Genomic DNA, 20,165 nt, shown 5'->3' with positions numbered 1-20,165 from the left:
TAGAATAAATAACAATAATTTAAAGTTTTGGTTGTGCGTGTGGGCAGCTAGAGAGGCTTATTTGGCATTGAGCAGTCTGATGGCCAGGGGGAAGTAGCTGTCTCTAAACCTGGTTGTTCTACAGCGGCGAGAAAACAGTTTTATTATATTATATAACACAGTATATGCTTTACATGTTTATATCATAACTACTCTTGCGGCTTCATTTACATCTGTCTATAATATATCATGCACATTTGATCACTAAGTCATAAAATGTTAAATGAAGGAAGCAAGCGGGTGTCTAATCATGTCATTTTGTGCCCTTCCCATCCAGGATATAATGTCCAAGAGTTTGGGATGAAATGAAATTACAATCGCGTGCTCCAAATACCTGTGAACTCTACCTGAAGCCCTATGACAAGAGTCGAGCGAAGGATTAGCCGGCCTAATTCCTGCTACTCCTCTCATCATGTGGATTACTGCTCTATCCTCTCTCTCCTCTCTACTCCTAACCTGAACCCCTGACCCCCTCCCTCAGACATGACCTGTGACCTTATTGTCACCAACAATGTTAGAGGAGGCGTGATGTAGAAATGCAAATACAAATACTGCAAATTGCTTTTTGCTCTTAACACCAGAGGTCAAGGTTGAAAGTTAGTGGCATAGGGTCATGTCTAGCTAGGGTCATGCTTGGAGATGAACTGATACTTATTAGAGTGTGTATGCATGATGGAGAGAGATTAGAATACTAGAGCTACAAGTGAACTAAATTAAAAAAATATCACACTTATCTGTTTTTGTCCAAAACAACAAGACAAAAATGTAAACCCTGATATTATTATACTGTAATGACCACAGCAAAAGTAACAGCATATACAGTACAATGTGGAATATCTAAGGTTCTATAATTGGGGATTTGAAACCAGGTTTGGACTAAGCAATTTATTGCAAATAAGCATTAAACTGAAATAGGCTGTCCATCAGCCCGATGAAAAGTTGAACATTCCGGCCTTTAAAAATCCAAATCCTGGCCAAAATGTGTCTGTCGGGTATTGACAGTGTCATGATCTCTTGACGGCAAAGGAAAAAAAAGCTTTCTCTCTTTGAATGCGGTGTGTTCAGCTGCATAAGCAAGATCTCTGCTGCTGAGGTCGGACGTATTAAGACACTCATTTTAAACTTCTTAAAAGATCCTGAGGGTTATGGAACAAAAAGGTCAAGCGGCTGACCCAACACACTTTCACCGGTGCTGAGTCGGAGGGTGTGATTGGCTGTCCGTCAAGACACGAGTCGATCCTCAGTCTAAATGAAGGTTGTTATTGAATGGAGTCCAACCATCAGACGGCAAAAAAATGTCTTGAGAGGCCACGTCTCCTTCAACGCCACAAAATTGCAGATTGGGAATTTGCACAAGAGCACCAAAGGTGGGACATTGAAGGGTGGAAGAAGGTTTTATTCTCCAATGACACCTTAAAGTAACCTTGACGGTCCAGATGGCTTCCAATGTTACTGTATGACAAGGAGATCCCACCTGTGGTGTTTTCCACTTGGGGGTGCCATTGTGCTTTTTTACTTGTGCAGGGGCGTCAAACGGCAACACAAGAAGAATGGCGGGCCTACTCATTACAAAGTCCTTTTTTTAGAATTGTGTTTCTATTTTACGGGGAATTCATCTATTTTGAGTTACGTATGGTGTTAAACTTTTCATCAGCTGCTGAACTGCTTACTCAAAAGTTATTCTTTTTGCATTTTGAAGCTCTGCTTTGAACCAACCTCCTTCTTAACTTCTCTAACTTTTTAATTGTCACAATTTTGATCAGGGTTATATTGGGAGGAAGGAATTGAACCCATGCATGTAGATAGAAACTCACAAGAGAGACTCTTACTGTATGTAGACATTCACACACATACCCACAATGCAATTGAACAAAATCTGAAACCTGTTTGTGGCCTGTGTTTTTGCCTCTTTTTTTAGTACGTTGGAAAGGCAGGTGCAAACTTGCAATGCACGGCGCACAACCGTAGTTACTGTAGCGAAAAGTATGCAGGTACAATGGCATGGACTCCTCCATGAATTTGTTAACATATGTTCTACTGTCAGAAATAAAAACATAGAAACACATTATCTATCCAGCATTCTAATAGACAGAGTAAAAGTGAAAACCAACCTTGGATGGTGCGTTTGAAGAAGGCCTTGCAGGCCTCACATGACGCCACACCGTAGTGGTACCCGGAAGCAATGTCCCCACACACCAGACACAGCCTCTTGGGCATGGAATTTAACATGTACTCGCACTTTATCTGTGAATCTTCCCCGATCGTTGATGAACAGTCCTCGTAGCGCTTGGATCCGGGGCCACCGGCGGGACCCAAGGGCCCGGCGTTGGATCCGTAGAGACTCGGGGAGTCTAAACCGTTGGGGTGGCCGTTCATGGTGGACGAATAGGAGCCTGAGGCGTCGCTGGAGCCCCCGGGAGAGTGGTGGTTTAGACTGTCGGTCAGGGAGGCGGGACTTGATGGCTCTGTCTTTATATACGAGGACGGACAGTTGGACTCAAGGTGGCGCTCCTTACTGGACATTCTGCAGAGAAGCCTGAGGGAATACGAGGAAGAGCATATTAATATTGATGAATCACGATGAATGCCAGCATTTTTCCTGCATATGGTACCTATTGGGCTCTCCACCAATGCTTTTCCATTGGCCAAACCAGGTACTATAGTGCAGTGATTTTCAACCACTGTGCCGCGGCACACTAGTGTACCTTGAGAAACCGTCAGGTGTGCCGTGATGAATTATCCAATATCATTATAATTAACATTTATTAATCATCATTTGCAAATATTATGTCAATAGCCATTATGTCAATAGCCATTATGTCAATAGTATACATGGACCCAAATATTCCAATTGCATTTGGTTTATTTGCTCAAACGGAAAGAATTGAACAGGGATGGAATATTATTTTAACCAATCCGATTGAGGTATCTTGTACCCGCTCAAACGGAAAGTTGTCAGGGTGTGTTCTTCTTCGTGGTGTTTTTCTTCTTCTGTTGTTTATTGGCGGTTGGCAAGCAGCTTTCGTATGCATTACCGCCATCTGTGAAACAGAATCTAAACCCTTCCATACATTATTGACAAGTGCAGTTTTATTAAAAAAGAAAATATATATTTATATAAAACACGTCCTGAGTTTAATGATAAAATATTAGCAAGATTGAATTTGATGTTTTCCTGTTTAAATTTAGGTGTGTTCTTTCAGCGCATGCTCAGATATGACGTAAGACGCAGATCCAGACGTTCTTCAGTTTTAAAAATGAAGGCCAGCAATTGACACTGGACTAACCAAAGTTTGTTTTTGATTCAAAAATTTCAAGACTGGACAGTATCCATATTCCTTTCTATGGATACCATTGTTTCCCGAAAGGTCATTCGGAAAGAGAAAAACTGGTCATGTAAAAACGTGGCTACTGTCGAGTGTCTGTGGTGTAAAGACCGGCATAGCAATGTGATATTGGTCCGTGTGGCAACACCTACCTTGTTCCTCCGATAGACTTACTGATGCACATGTGAGGTTGTGGTGACATTTTGTAACATTTATGGTTAGTGGTGTGCCACAAGATTTTTCCAATGTAAAAAATGTGCCGTGGCTCAAAAAAGGTTGAAAAACACTGCTATAGTGATACCATATGGCTGACCTGAGCCACTCCTGGTTGCTCATTGGTCCCTGTAGTTCAGGATTCCACTATACTCTACTTTATTGCTGTCTGCAACCTCTTCTTGAAGAAAATATGCAAATACAGTAGACACATGACCTCCTCCATTGTTGTTGTTTGTAAGTGTGTCCCTGTTTAACTGCTTTTTGATGCAGCCTGGTTTTTGTGCAGGGAAAGTGCATATATACCTGAACTTTATACAAATAGGACGTGCAAGTGAAACATAAAGTGGATATTCTGGTTCAAGTCAAAGGTGTTTGATTGGGATGAGGTCAGGTTCGGACTTTCACGTTGACATCAAAGTTATCTAAGCATGCTTTCATGGAGCTTGTTGATGCATGGGATAAAAGGGTGTTTCCCAAAATGTTCAAACTAAATTGGAGGCACGGGTTCTCTAAAAAAGACTTAACATTCAGAGGGGACAAACCACTAATTGATTCAAGAATTGATGAAGGGGTGTGTCTTTATACTTTACATTTTCTAACAGGCAGCCAAGCTCTGAGAAATCCATCCATCATCTTGTCTTTTCCTAAGTCGTTGTACATTTTCGGAAAACCGGGAAAATTGTTGGGAAAATACAAAAAAAAAAATGTTCCACTAGGGGCAGGTCATGTAGGAGAGAGCAGCAGGGAGGCATGAGCAGTATCACACACACTCACACAACATGAGCATGCTTGCAGGGGCCGGGCGCTCATCCGTCACTCACCAGTCAATAGCCGCTTGTTCAACATGAAGGTAATCAGTAGGCAGCCTCTTTGCTGCTCCATCATCGCAAAGACAGCTACTCACACACACAGACACACACACGTAAACACACAGTGGTGGCTTATGGAATTTAAAAATGAACCTGCACAACAATTTCCTCTGGTAATGAAATTGTTTCTGCTATGTTGCCTGGCCCACAACCGTGCGTTTCCTTATTCCGCTCCCCCGTAAGGAGAGTCCTGTTAATGGCACTGGTAATTAACAACTATCTTCTTGCTGTCTATATCTCCTCTTCCCATCCTTTGTCCACTTTACTATCTTTCTGCCTGTCTCCCTATCACCTCCCATTCACTGCCATCTATCTCTTTCTCCTGCTCTTTGCATTTCCACTCTCTTTTTCTCCCTCTCCCACTAAAACCCTTCCTCTCCCTCTCTTCATTGTTAAAGGCAGAAAGCACAAAAGGGGTTTTTAATTAAGGCAGGATGCTGCTAAACGAGGGGCTTCTAAAGTCCAGTTGGGCTGTAAAAGATCCCTGTTCTACTGGGACCCATAAAACAGAGGCAGCGTCTTGACGAAGAATGGGAGAAGGGAGGCTGAGGGTGGGGGTTGGGGGCGGGACGGGGAATGGATATGGACAGGGAAACAGGTAGGCAGACGGAATGTAAGGAAAGAATGGCTGCCTTTCTTATTATGCTTTCTTCGCTTTGAAAGGGCCTCCTGAATAGGGAATTTGTGTTCAGCATTGAACCATACAACGAAACACAAGTGCTAGTAAAGTAAAAAATACTCACGTTACAGCGGATATAATTGATATTTACTACTTTTTATTGTTCAAATTGTACTGAGCAGCTTTCTTATATTGCAAAAAGTTGTATTTCAATTTCTATGGTTATCATCACATTTATTCATTCATTCATTTTCTACCGCTTATTCCCTCACATTCCTCAGGGTTGCTGGAGCCTATCCCAGCTGTGTTGGGACGAGAGGCGGGGTACACCCTGGACTGGTCGCCAGCCAATCACAGGGCACATATAGACAAACAACCATTCACACTCACATTCATACCTATGGACAATTTGGAGTCGCCAATTAACCTAGCATGTTTTTGGAATGTGGGAGGAAACCGGAGTACCCGGAGAAAACTCACGCATGCACGGGGAGAACATGCAAACTCCACACAGAGATGGCCGAGGGTGGAATTGAACCCTGGTCTCCTAGCTGTATCATCACATAAAAAAAAATTGTGATGATAACCATAGAACCATTTGATGCCAAATGATGATTTTTGTAATATTATGAAGTTGTAATGTGTTCCGTTATATACTGGGGGCTTTATCGGTGCTTGATATTTGATGTCAATTGTTTGCTTTAGCTTTGAAGGAACAAAATGTGACGGCATGGAAGTGGCTGACATAGACCGAGAGGTGATAAATTCAAGGTATAGACGTGAAGCTAATCTAGCAGATTACCAAGATAGCGACAGAGTGGTGAGACTTGCCTTAAAAGAAAGACTTTGATGATTTTTAGCCTCCACTATTCCGCCTCAAAGTCACTCTAATTCAAGCCAGTCCATTAACGGAAGCTTTGTGCTATCCAGCAATGCCTATAAATCCATTTATCTGATGCTCAGGCAGGCCTTTAGTTGAGGATGAAGGGAGAAAGTTTCCGGATGCAAATCAAGACACGTGAAAAGGAGGACATATCCACACACAGGGTGTTAAGAGGAAGGTGGCAGGAATGAGTGATGGCATAGAAGGAGATCACTCAGATTTGCCCACTGAAGGCAGAGAAAACACAGCGATGACAGGAAAAAAAAAAAAAATTCAGCGGAGCCATTTAAGCAGATGACGTGATGGCCATGATTTAATCTTTTTTTCGCTCTTTATGCACTTTTGTGTCCCTCCCTTTCTGACGTCAATCCCTCCAAGTGCCATTAAGTGAAAGAGTTTAAGTGCCATTTTTTCCTTCTTCTTCTCCTTTCTCCCTCGCTCACACCTTTTCTCTCTGCTTATAAATGAAAAATAATGGCCCTGGAAGGGGGAGGAATAAAAAAAAAAAAGAATGGGAGAACATGCGAGGAGGAGGAAAGAAGATTAAGAAATCAGTCAGTGCAGTGTGCCGACCGAGAGGTTGAATGCATTTATGTATGTATGTTATCAGTATAATTATGTCGCTATGTAGCGGCGGCTTGCTGCTGAAAGAGCAATCTTATTGTGCCCGTGCGCTCCCCAGATGAGTGTTGAAAGAGCAGGAAAGGCTCGTGTCTCGTCTCTCCTTTATGTTTTTAAGTGTTGAAAAAGATTTATATAAAGAGGAGAAGTGAACGCAATCGTGCTTTACGGGATGATTTCAGTATTTAGCTTGACTGTGTCATTTAAAGGGACGGCTGTATTAGGAGTGTTGCCTTAATAATGCTCCATTTGTTAATATCAATTTGTGGAATCTTGAAAATCAATGTGTTTTATAAAAAGTCATTTATTTCTGGGATTTTGCAAAACACGTATTATTGTTTAAAATTGTTGTTATTTAATGTTAGTTGGGAACCCAAATTTGCTTTGTCTTTATGATAATTAAGTAAGATTTGTTTGTTCTCCAAAATCCCAACAAAAGGGTTGGGGGGGGGGGTTTACGGTGATCTGTCAAAGTGGGCATGAGAAGGAGGGAGTACATTCAATGCTAGTCTAGACCTGCCAATATGTACACATTTATTGTACTCAGCATACACAACTGGACTCAACTGTACTCACTGCTCTCCATTTTGTTGTATCTGCCTGGTTTCTATTTCAAGTTCCAATCAGCCTATCCCAGCTGTCTTCGGACGAGAGGTGGGGTACACCCTGGACTGGTCGCCAGCCAATCACAGGGCACATATAGACAAACAACCATTCACACTCACATTCATACCTATGGACAATTTTGGAATGTGGGAGGAAACCGGAGTACCCGGAGAAAACCGGGTGCAAACTCCACACAGAGATGTCCGAGGGTGGAATCGAACTCGGGTCTCCTAGTTGTGTGGCAGCCTTATTGTATTTATTATTGTAAATCTGATGCGAGACCCACCATCATCCAATCAAATTGCGGAAATGTTTCCAACTGAGACTTCTCATACGTCTTATGTCGTGAGGAACTGTTTTCAACACAATGTGAGCTGCACCACTGAGACCCTGTGTCTTCTCCAGCAGATATCTACAACATCACTTGATGTCTTTCCTCTCCCACTCAGGTTTGATAACCGCCCACAAATATGGCATACACTCACTCTGCAGTGTAACAAGTGAATAATAAGCGAATAATGTCTTTTCATAATATATATATATTTTGTCCCCAATGCAAAGACCTGCAACCCACTAAAAAAGGCCCCACAACCCACTTTCAGATCCCTGCTATTTGTGGGGGCTACATTTCAAGACCAACGGTGAAATACTGCAAATAATGGACACACTCATAAGAAAACGTGCAGTTTTACAACATCGTGTCTTCCCAAATAATCTTCCTGGTGAAAAATGTTGAGGGAATCAATTCCCGAGACAGTGCCCCCTGTTGGAGTCAAAGCCGCAGCACATTTTTTTCCCCCTGCAGAGCGCGCCATCAAACCACTTTCTATTTCAGTTACCATAAAAAAACTCTTTAAAGCAGAGAAAAGAGAGAATGGTGAACCACAAACTGCAACCACTAAATGAATACCTCTGTGACAATGACGTTTGTCTATCCTGGTGTTTCTTCTTCAACCAAATGTAACCTGATTCTCAATGATGACTGACAGCTTGTATATTTTTTCGGTATGCGACCGTGTCCAAGATCCCACGGACATCTTTCTTATCTTGTTTGCAATCCATCGTATTTTGCGTTTTGTGTTTTCCTCTTTTGTCTCGCCAGGATCCTTCGCTTCTTTAAGGGACTGCAATAGGTGGAATTATGTTGGAGACAGAAAAAAAAAGAAAGCATCCAAGCAGAGAGGCGTGTTTTGGTCTTTGTGTTGTTAGGGAAGGTGGTCCACAGTGCCGTGACAAGCTGTCATTAGAGCGGCCAACCTGATGTAGCGGCCTGACAACTGGCAGGGACAAACGTACAATCATCGTATTAGAGCTCAGTCTGCTCACTCTGTCGCCGCGCCGCTCATGCTCTATTTTTCCCTGCGCACTCTTTGATTATATGAAGTCTTTGGACTGCAGCTTTTTGCTAGATGGCGAGACATAAACACAAAGTGAGATCGAAAACAACTCCAAACTGTTTTTTATCCACTCCCAGAAGTGGAGGGAAGTCCCTGGACCAAATCAAAGGTTTTAGACGTTACTAAATAACCGGCTTGAGAGCAACACTTGCAATTGCCTCAGCAACTGAACTTGAATTCTGAGGCATGGAAACATACAGAGGAAATCATTCATTCATTCATTCATTCATTTTCTACCGCTTTTTGCTCACGAGGGTCGCGGGGGTGCTGGAGCCTATCCCAGCTGTCTTCGGGCGAGAGGCGGGGTACACCCTGGACTGGTCGCCAGCCAATCACAGGGCACATGTAGACAAACAACCATTCACACTCACATTCATACCTGGCGAGTCGCCAATTAACCTAGCATGTTTTTGGAATGTGGGAGGAAAACGGAGTACCCGGAGAAAACCCACGCATACACGGGGAGAACATGCAAACTCCACACAGAGATGGCCGAGGGTGGAATTGAACCCTGTTCTCCTAGCTGTGAGGTCTGCGCGCTAACCACTCGACCGCCGTGCCGCCCATGAAGAGGACATACTCGGAAAAAAAATGTCCCCGATACCATTCATTACTGGCAACCAGTCCAGGGTGGACTCGGCATTCACACCTTAGAAATAAAAATGTCTGAGAATGTTTTTTTTTTTAGTTTGGAGCCTGTAATTGTTTGAGTGAGATGCTGATGTTATAATCACATCACAACAAAAAGTTGATATACAATACTATTGGGGGGGAGAGGGGGGGGTCTTTGTCACTCAGCATTCACACCAAAGTCAGAACAATAAATTTCCTCTTAAATTTCTCCATGTGAGCCTTTTGTTTAAACATAATGGTAAGTCGATGAAAGCCGCTTGTAGCAAATGCATTTGACAAACATAAGTAGAAAATCCAATCTATACGAAGAAGAGGAGAAGGAGGAGGAGGAGAAGGAGGAGGAGGCGGAGAAAGCCAAAGAGGCTGAAGAAAGCATTAGAGGAAGAGACGCTAGAAGTGCTGACAATGTAGCCTGCGTGGCTGGCTAATACCTTTCCATCACACCCAGCATTGTGCTCGCCATGCTGATAAGAACACACAGTCCAATAAGCAGAAAAACCTTACACAATTCTATCTGTATGATACTGGCAATGCTTTGGAATGGAAAAGGATGGGAAATATATTGAATTAAAGAACGGGCTAAGAGAGAGCAGCCGAGAAAGTTCTTTTATATTTCCATAGTCCAATGAATACAACCATGTCATCAATAGACTGAATTGCTTTCTTTTTTGTTGGGCCTTGTTGTTGCTGTGACATGTTCAATACTTGAAGTCTGCAGGGCTGCATGCATAAACACAACACAACACACTCCTTTCTCTGTGCTAGCGAGGTAGCCGTCTTGATCGTACATTGTTAATACAATAATGACAGTAAGCTAACTCTTCTAACTCCCGACCCGCCTCACACAAAAGGTTCAAAATGTGTCAAAACATTCACCGCAAATGATGTTTGACCTCATAAGTGGATTTGACTTGAAATTTCTCACACAGCCACCCAATAATTTGGGAATTGTCTGACAATTTTCTGACAAGTACAATAAAATGATACTCAAATCCGAAATTCCTGGATAAATTGAGTCACCCCATTCCCTGGGCACAATGGAACGACAACATAAACCACTACAAATGTCACGTTCTGAATGGAAACCGCTGAATTGCTATATTCTCAGCATGAAGGTATTTGGTAAAATGATTGATGCTGACTAGCGCGCAGACCTCTCAGCTAGGAAACCTGAGCTCAATTCCACCCTCGGTTATTTCTCCCGGTACTCCGGCTTCCTCCCACATTCTAAAAAACATGCTAGGTTAATTGGCGACTCCAAATTGTCCATAGGTATGAATGTGAGTGTGAATGGTTGTTTGTCTATATGTGCCCTGTGATTGGCTGGCGACCAGTCCAGGGTGTACCCCGCCTCTCGCCCGAAGACAGCTGGGATAGACTGATTGGAACTCGAAACAGAAACCAGGCAAATACAACAAAATGGAGAGCAGTGAGTGACAGTTGAGTCCAGTTGTGTATGCTGAGTACAATAAATGTGTACATGTTGGCAGGTCTGGACTAGCATTGAATGTACTCCCTCCTTCTCATGCCCCTTTGACAGATCACCGTAACCCCCCCCACACACACCCTTTTGTTGGGATTTTGGAACAAACAAATCCTGCTTAATTATTAATTATCAAAAAGACAAAGCGGTCGAGTGGTTAGCGCGCAGACCTCACAGCTAGGAGACCAGGGTTCAATTCCACCCTTCACCCTCGGCCATCTCTGTGTGGAGTTTGCATGTTCTTCCCGCGCATGCGTGGGTTTTCTCCGGGTACTCCGGTTTCCTCCCACATTCCAAAAACATGCTAGGTTAATTGGCGACTCCAAATTGCCCATAGGTATGAATGTGAGTGTGAATGGTTGTTTGTCTATATGTGCCCTGTGATTGGCTGGCGACCAGTCCAGGGTGTACCCCGCCTCTCAGCTGGGATAGGCTCCAGCACCCCCGCGACCCTTGTGAGGAAAAGCGGCAGAAAATTAATGAATGAATGAAAAAGACAAAGCAAATTTGGGCTACCAACTAACATTTAATAAAAATAATTTTGAACAATAGACATTACATGTTTTGCAAAATCCCATAAATAAATGACTTTTTATAAAACACATTGATTTTCAAGATTCCAAAAATTGGACAAATTGATATTAACAAATGGAGCATTATTAAGGCAACATTCCTAATACAGCTGTCCCTTTAAATGACACAGTCAAGCTAAATAGTGAAGGTAAGCGTTAGGAAATGAATGAATGAATGATTGATGCTGACAAATAAGATTGTTTATCTTCAGGGGTAATGCTTAAGTGTGATAGTTCTTACTTGTCAGCAGTGTTGAATGCGACATTAGTCTGAAAGAAAAACAAAATGTGCTGTGGAAGCTTTTGTTTAGATGGAGAAACGCACAGTGTGTAGATGATTATAGTTGTTACCTGACACAAAAGTGAACCGAGCAAAATCAAAATCCAACAGCGAGAGTTGAGTCAAAGCACTTTCCCTCCCACTGAGCTCCCTTTCTAACATCTTTTGGCTCTTTTGTCACCATTTCTACATCTCACACAAAAAACACACACACACCAGGGAGCAGATCAATTGTTACAGTGTTAGACGGGCAGGAACCCTGTAATTCTCTTCATTGGCTGCTGAGTAAACCCCTGATTAGATACAATCGATGTCATAATGGCCAACATGTTCTATCCAATGGGCTGTTGACTTGTACAGACACCGAAATGGCTCAGTGCTAAATAAGAATCTTCGCAGTCGAAAATGCATTGATAGTTTTATTCCAAATTTAAAGCAAACCTTTGCAGGCTAGTAAGAGAACGGTGATATAAGCGATATTAGGTGTGTCCAAAGTGTGGCCCGGGGGCCACTTTTGAATTGGCCTGCAGCATAGTCTAAAAATAAAAAAGGAACTAAAAGAGCAGACATTTTTACGAGAATGAAGTCAAAATATTAAAACAAAAAAAGTTGCAATATCAAAAAAAAAATCACGAGTAACATTATGTGGAAAAATAATGTCATTTTAGGAGCATATTATTTTATATTATTATATTATATTATTAACAATATTATAGAAAACATACAAAACGATGTAGAAAATTTTTATTTTTAGAACGTTAGGTTGGGAAAAAATTATAATTATGATGTAACAAGAATAAAGTCAAAATATTATGGCAATCAAGTCAAAGTTATAATAAGAAAATTTAAGATAAAAAATCAATATTACAAAAACGACAGCAGAAATATTAGGAGGGAAAAAAGTAATTTACTAACAAAAAATGTTGCAATATTACAAGACTAAACTTGTAACGTTATAAGTAGCATAGCATTGAAATATTAAATAAAAAAGTTTTTTGAAGTTATAATATGAGAAACAAAATAACATTTTCAGTTTGGAAAAGTTCTAATATTATGGGAATCCACTCATAATATTATGAGAGGAAAATTTCCAGACATTGTTTCAGAAGACAATTGACAAAAAGAGCAAAAACCCAAGTTGTTTTTCACTGTTAAACATGAACATAAAGTTGTCAGCATCCCTACATGTGTTGCTACGCAAGAAAGTTTCCTGTTTTAACCGATCAAAAACACAATTAAAATATGTAATTAAAAATCTTTCATAATAATGGATTGATGATGATTCATTGTTGTCTTGAATCCATTGACTCAAAATGGAGTGCACTACTGGGCTATAAACAGCAGGGGCGCTGTTTATTCAGTCTCAAGAAGTACAACATGACATGAGCTACATTGAATACATCATGCTCGGCATTATTTCGAAGCAGGAGTTCAGAACATTTAGACAGTGATTCTCCAATATGAATTATATATCGTTCTTTGCCCTCAAAGAGAGGTTAATCTTTTATATCATATAGTGAATATAAAGCTAGGTACAACACAATCAAAAACACAAAACATAGCACTGGCGCTGATAAAGGGAAAGATTATCCAAAAAAAGAGATAAAAAATACTTGGATAAAATGAGTTTTTGGCCATAGGTGAGACAAAAGAGACACCCCAATGGTTACAAACAACACGATAGGTATACACTATGCGAGGTCGCCCACAGTGTGACGTAATGAGAGCTAAGACTTCCAAGGCCCCACTAGTGGGACTATTAGGATGGATCCTGGGGTTTGTCAAGTTTACACACCAACATTCTCTCTCCTCCAGTGAATGGATGAGCTGCTGTGGGTGGGTGGGTGGGTTGTTGTGCGTACACATGCAGGGCAAGCTCAGCCAAACGTTATTGATTAGGAATTATGAGCTTTTCCAAACAGCAGCTCGGCGACTGCAGAATGTCGAGTGTTTTTGTCGTATTTGTCGTCACACGGTGCAGATGTCAAAACTCCTCCCCCCCCTACTGTGAAGCCAGATTCAGATATCAGGGTGTAGTAAAAGGTGATAGAAGTGACAGTACTACGTGGACAAGACACGAGCATGTCCGGGGTTCAAGCGGTAAGGCGAGTGCACGGCAAACACTGTCAGATGAGAATCTTAATGATTTGGTCATTTTTCTGGTGAGCACTTGCTGATAAATGTGTTGCCGTCTGCTGCTATCTTCGTCACTACAACACACACACACGTTCGAAACCCTTTTCCTTCTGTCTTCTTTATCAGCTGTTTTCACAGTAGTGATTCTCGACTGTAACAGAACAGTGCTGACAACCTCAAGAAGAGGAGGAGGAATATCCAAAGTTCCAGTTCATAAGAGTACTTGAAGTATCAATAGAATCCAATAAACATTGAGGCATAATTATCAATGTTTCAATTCAACTCAATGGGATTACAAACCCAATTCAAAACTGCATTTCCACTTGGGTGGATATCAAAAAAGTAACATAAAAGCACCATAAAAGAGGAAAAAAGAAACAAAAAAAGGTTCTCTTAACTCTATGTCTTTCCGCAACATGTTTGGCTGTAATATAAACTTCTATGATAGAACCATTTTAAAAATACAGCCATTAAACGGGTCACGCCGACCGTGTTTGTCGCTCTGCTAAATCAGCAGTTAGCTTGATATGCTCTTGAACGCCAGGCTGCACAATCGGACGATAGAATTGTTTAAAAACAAATGTTTGATTCGCACAAACAACGATGAAATGGGTGCAGCGGTTTCAATCACTCACTCAGCAAACTATTTTGTGTTGTGGAGACACAATATACCCCTAATATGTATATATATATATATATATATATATATATATATATATATATATATATATTATCATCAAGTATTTGTGGTGGCATCCTCCCCGCTACCTCACACTAGAAACCCGGTTAAGTTGCTGCAAACAGATGCTATTACGCACGGGTATAATAAAAATAAGTACATAAAAAAAAACTATCCCGAATCGGATTAAAAACACTTTTTTTTTATTAAGCAGATGGTGAAAGAGGATTTCCACTCGAGTAAATATGACAGGGCGTTCAAATGTGAGAAGGGAAGGATGTGAAGAAGCGACAAGGAGGGAATGTGTGAGAGAGAAGCTGTAAAAAAAAAAAAAAAAAAAAAGGAGTGTGTGCAGTAAAATGGGAGTACATTGAAGGAATGACGAGGGGGGAAGAGTGCAAAAAGAGGATAAGTAGAAATGGAAGTGAGGAGACACAAGTGAGGTGAATTCTTTAAGCAGATCAGATTTGAGGAAATTGGGCTGTCATGTCAGGATTGCCATGATTTACACCTATCCATCACTGTGAGCGACGGCCGGAGGAGGATGCACAACAATGCACACATCACTAAACTTCACAATCTGACCTAAATAGCCTCCCTTTTTTTAGCCTGTTTACATTTTACATTCAACAAACTGTCCTGCACGGAAATCATTACTCTATTTTCTACCACTTATTCTGTTCAGGGTTAAGGTTGAGCTTAAGCCTATCCCAGATAACTTTGGGTGAGAGGTGGGGTCCACCCGATGAGTAAAGACGTAATAATTGTGAATGGAGATTAAGAGCATGGGATTAGGGTCACATTTGTATGAAGAAAAAATTAAGATAAATAATTAGGCTGCTTCCACAATCGGCCATCTCTGTGTGGACTCCAAATTGTCCATAGGTATGAATGTGAGTGTGAATGGTTGTTTGTCTATATGTGCCCAGTGATTGGCTGGCGACCAGTCCAGGGTGTACCCCCGCCTCTCGCCCAAAGACAGCTGGGATAGGCTCCAGCACCCCCTGTGAGGACCCTTGTGAGAAAAAGCGGTAGAAAATGAATGAATGAATGAATGAATTAGGCTGCTGCATATTCTATGATGATGGTCATATGCTGCTGACATTCCTCCTCATCTTGCCGCTTTCACCCACCCCCCCGACCCCCCTCCCTCATCTGATGCACCTTAGAGCTTGGTGTCTGTACCATCTGTTAAGGAATCTAATTCACATCCGGTCATAATCACATTGCTTTGGAGTGTCCACTATAGCGCTGCCGCCATGTCTGTTGTCTGTGGTCTACAATTTTTATGTGGAGGGGGGGGGGGGGGTGGTATGCATTGACATGTGACCTCCGTTGTGTATGTTTATGTGTGGCCATGTTTGTGTGTAGGTGTGTGTAAGGCGGGCAGCGGTGACGGGGGGCGGGGGGTGGAAGTTAATGAGAGGTGAGTGTCTGAAAGTCTGTCTCTCTCTTTCTCCCTCTCGCTCTCTCTCTGCTCCGCCAGTAATCCTCTTCTATAAATCTGCAATCCAATCAGCGTTGTCCACACACACACACACACACACACACACACAGAGCTGTTGTGAGGCCCATCTGTGTGTTAAGGCAATCTGCTTTATCATTATGATTACATTGGGCTCAGTTTACAGCAAAGTGTGTGTGTGTGTGTGTGTGTGTGTGCCAGGGGTGCGTGGCTGGCTGACATTAATCACATTCCCATGGTTTGATGGCCTAAATAAAATGGGGAATAATATTGTTGCCGTCCAATGAAAACCCACACAACTCCAAACACAAATTAAACATATCCCTGGAATTACCTTCAAACTTTATAGCACACAGTGGAAACATGTTAATATAGCTGGATAATATAGCTTAATGTAGCTTTAATAATAATAATAATTAAGGATTTAGAAATGCTTAATGTTATGATGTATTATTATTTTGCATGGACCCCGAGACGCCGCAAGTACAAGTATATGCATGTGAGTGTGTGAAGTAAACTGTAAACAAATCTCATCAACACAGTCGGAGGTCGCTCACACTGGCAGGAGCGCTCATGTGATGCGATGCTCGCCTTCTGCTGCTGGGGTGTGAATGTGGAAAACGGTCACATTAATTGTGACGTTCATGTTAGGATGCTTGGACATAGAAATGTTGTTTTTTTCTCATCAATTTCATATTTATACTTGAAGTTTAGAACTGCACTTTACTGTACAGTGCAGTTCTACACCGCTGCAAACTACAACCGCAATAACAAAAATATTCATTCATTTTCTACCGCTTATCGTCACAAGGGTCACGGCGGTGCTGGAGCCTATCCTAGCTGTCTTCGGGCGAGAGGCGGGGTACACTCTGGAATAGGCGCCAGCCAATCACAGGACACATATAGACAAACAACCATTCACACTCACATTCATACCTATGGACAATTTGGAGTCGCCAATTAACCTAGCATGTTTTTGGAATGTGGGAAGAAACCGGAGTACCGGGAGAAAACCCATGCATGCATGGGGAGAACATGCAAACCGAATGTGGAATTGAACTCGGGTCTCTTAGCTGTGAGCCGTGCGTGCTAACCACTCAACCGCCGTGCAGCCAACAAAAATATTATTGTGTGAATACTGTACCTTTCTGAGGGTGTCAATCAAACATGAGCATTATTGTCTACCTTATTGTGTACCTAATGAATTGAACAGGGTGACAAACGTTACTCCTCTCATCACTAGACTTCACTGTCTGCCATCACACACACACACACACACACACACACACAGTGCTGGTAACGCACCCTTTAGTGATTGGCTGAGGGTCTGCGTGAGAAAGGTTTGCCAGACTTCTAATTGGCTTGACCCAGACTAACCCGACAATCCTATGACTAAGACTTCCTAGTCTACACACAAACACACATACACACACACACAATCACACAAAATAAAAAAAGGCTTTGCAGAAAGCCCAACAACAACAACACACCCATCGATAGCGTGGCGACGGGTTGTAACATAATAACTAACAGGTTAGCTATTATGGTAGCCACTGATACTTTTTTTTAGAATGCAACAACAAGATGAAATCAAACACAAGAAATGTAAGCATAAATACATGGTGCTGTTTCAGTTTTCCAAAAGGTGTGTGACAAACCTCAAATTTGGAAATGTTCAAACCCAGGTTGAAAACGCCTGGATCTGTACTTGGCAATTTAAATGTTTTATGCAATGATTTATGGAATTTTCTATAATGATGTAAAAAATTTTTTACATTTTATTATGTGATTTTACCCAAAACACTGCAAAAACCTCTTCCAATGACCTTGTCTACAAATTGTGCTCTATAAATAAACTTGCCTTGTCTTGCCTCCTGCGTTTGCATACAACACCATATACTGCTAATTAGGAACAAATGGCATACTCACAATGACAACTGTGTGCCTTCTCCAGACAAACTGAAAATGATTAAAAGACGCCAGGGCGGAAGAGGAATGTGCTGGCTGTTTGTTTAGACATGAAACACACAGCGTATTTACAGTTGTCATTCTAAATATGGAAGCCCCCAGTTTGACATGTTTGGAACTACACTCAGACGGGGGACATTTTTCACGTGGTTGATGTTGATTTAGCTACCTCTTCGTCTATATACCAAGGGTTGGTAACCAGACATTTTGCCTTCTCTTCCAGTAAAAAAAATAAAAAAAATAACCCAAAATGAAAAGAAAACGTAGCCAACTTTTCCATAAAAAAGCTAATCAGATTTCACATTTCTCCATATCAGTGTTGTTTGCTCAGTAGCGTTACGCCTGACAGTTCTATTGCTGCAATTGGCTGGCAACCAGTCCAAGGTGTACCCCAGGGTGTACCCCAAAGTGTACCCCGCCTCTTGCCCGAAGATAAGTGGCATAGAAAAAAGATGGATAGTCCTATTGAAAGATAGGCGCAATGTTGTTTTGCAGCCATGGAGACGTAGCGGACGTTAGGCTACATACTGTACGTATTGCATCGTGTTCTCTGATTGGTTTATTGCTCCCAGCGTACGTTTTCACGTCCCTGTGTCAGTGGGAGATGTTCCAACACTCAGGCGGAGTGCGTACCAAAGTAGCACACACAATGTGCACACGCATATGGTGCACCAGATTATCAGGCACCTTGTCAATTTTTGAGGCAATTGCGGAAAATATGGTACTTGGTGACTTATTTTCCCAAAAGCAACTAGCTACAAATGTAGGGACTGTGGACGTATAGTGGAAGCACGTATATTTCTACGGTTGCTGCCGAGAGGTCCGCCCTGCCTCACAAGCAGTCAATGGCCAGTCAACACCTCGCCAATTAGCGGGTCATGTTCTCCAAACACATAACAACAAGTTATAGAACTTGTTGTTATGCTCTCGTTAATGACATAGTTTTATTTTACTGCACAGTAACATACTTTATACTTTTTCTCTCCAGTGAGATTCACTCCACACACCAGCCTACCCCCCCCCCCCCCCTCCCCTTGCTGTGACCTTTATTTTGTACTTTCTATGCTCTTGTTTACCTTTATACTCTGCTATGGTGTGTGCTCTTGTACTTTTGCTTCCGTAAACCTGGAATTAGTGGGACTAATAAAGACACATCTTATCTCATCTTATCTCGCTCATCCAATCAGCAGTCAGAACAGTCCAGATGCATTCACAGACTTGCGGTGAGTTGGATATTTTATATTCTTTTTGAAACTGCACATTTTTTCTACGTGGTGTTAAAAAAATCACTTTGCTCAGCGATGGGAGCTGCAACAAAGAGGCTGAGGAGCGGCGGGTTGCTGACCACTGCTCTCTACAATAATCTCTCGCCACTTCAAATTTTCATGTTTTTTCAAAAATATATGAATTAATAAATCATTATTATGTTGAAGCAAAATTTTGCCTTAATTAAACATTTACAAGTATAAATAATATAAGGCAATCATAAGTGGCATTCAAAGACATTGTGAAGACATGTAGTACCCTACACAGGTCACTAGGTGTCAGTAACGTTACTGTACTGCTGGGTGAAAACGTCACCACATTTGCTGGCCGGAACAGGCTTCTTATTGCAGCTTTGAATGATCTCACAACAGGCACAATAATCCCTGACAGCGGCTACTGTTGTGGCTGAAATCCACACCAAATTAACACTCAACTCTGAACCCCTGACGGCCATTCCTGGACTCCCTGATCTCATCACGAGAACACATTTACAGTAACACACACCAGCACAATGCCTAATTTTCAGGTAATCAGGTAACACCTGAGTAAATGGTCTAACTACAAAAATACTCGATTGATAAATAAGGGATCCTACTTGGTGGAAATTCATTTATTACGGTCGGGTCTGGAACTATTAACTATGATAAATGAGGGATTACTGTACTCATTATTATAACTATTTAAATAGCATGTGTGGATCTCCCAAAAATAACTAGTAATACAGAATATCAAAGCTTTATAATCAATAGAGAAATGCTCAATCACTTACGGACAATTAGTTGTAGGGACATAGCCTGTGTTTCTACTGTGTACCTGTAATGTTTTGCTTGATGGCAGCCATGTTTTTCAACCGATCTTGCTCAAATTGTATAGACATGTGCTTGTCAATCCCCTGCAATTTTTATAGTTGAGCTGTGTGAGAAAGCTAGTAAATGTCACACGTTTGGCTGCAGAAGCTTTTTTTTCCTGACTGTATATGCAGATCCTTAACAAAAACAAATGGGCTCCTCTATGGCTCATGCATCACCTTTTTATTGAAATGTATTGAAAATGACTGCCATCAAAAAAAAGCCCATTCAATTGAAAAAGACTTTTGCTGAAATCTAA

The 20,165-nt window shown here is 41.6% G+C and overlaps 1 protein-coding gene across 5 annotated transcripts in view; it reads right to left on the bottom strand.

The window, feature by feature from the left end:
- Nucleotides 1–20,165, bottom strand: part of esrrga (estrogen-related receptor gamma a) — an 84,893-nt gene that overhangs the window by 55,850 nt on the left and 8,878 nt on the right. For all 5 annotated transcript variants that reach the window (XM_058088715.2, XM_058088711.2, XM_058088713.2 and 2 more), the window contains exon 3: nt 2,151–2,575. In XM_058088715.2, the coding sequence (XP_057944698.1) occupies nt 2,151–2,575 (425 nt within the window). The remainder of the gene's footprint in view (nt 1–2,150; nt 2,576–20,165) is intronic.

The sequence above is a fragment of the Doryrhamphus excisus genome, linkage group LG13 (assembly GCF_037039965.1).
Source record: "Doryrhamphus excisus strain RoL-2023G ecotype Guam linkage group LG13, RoL_Dexc_Guam_v1.1, whole genome shotgun sequence".
Taxonomy (NCBI): domain Eukaryota; kingdom Metazoa; phylum Chordata; class Actinopteri; order Syngnathiformes; family Syngnathidae; genus Doryrhamphus; species Doryrhamphus excisus.
The sequence above is the reverse complement of the archived record's forward strand: the minus strand, read 5'-3'. Positions and strand labels throughout refer to the sequence as shown.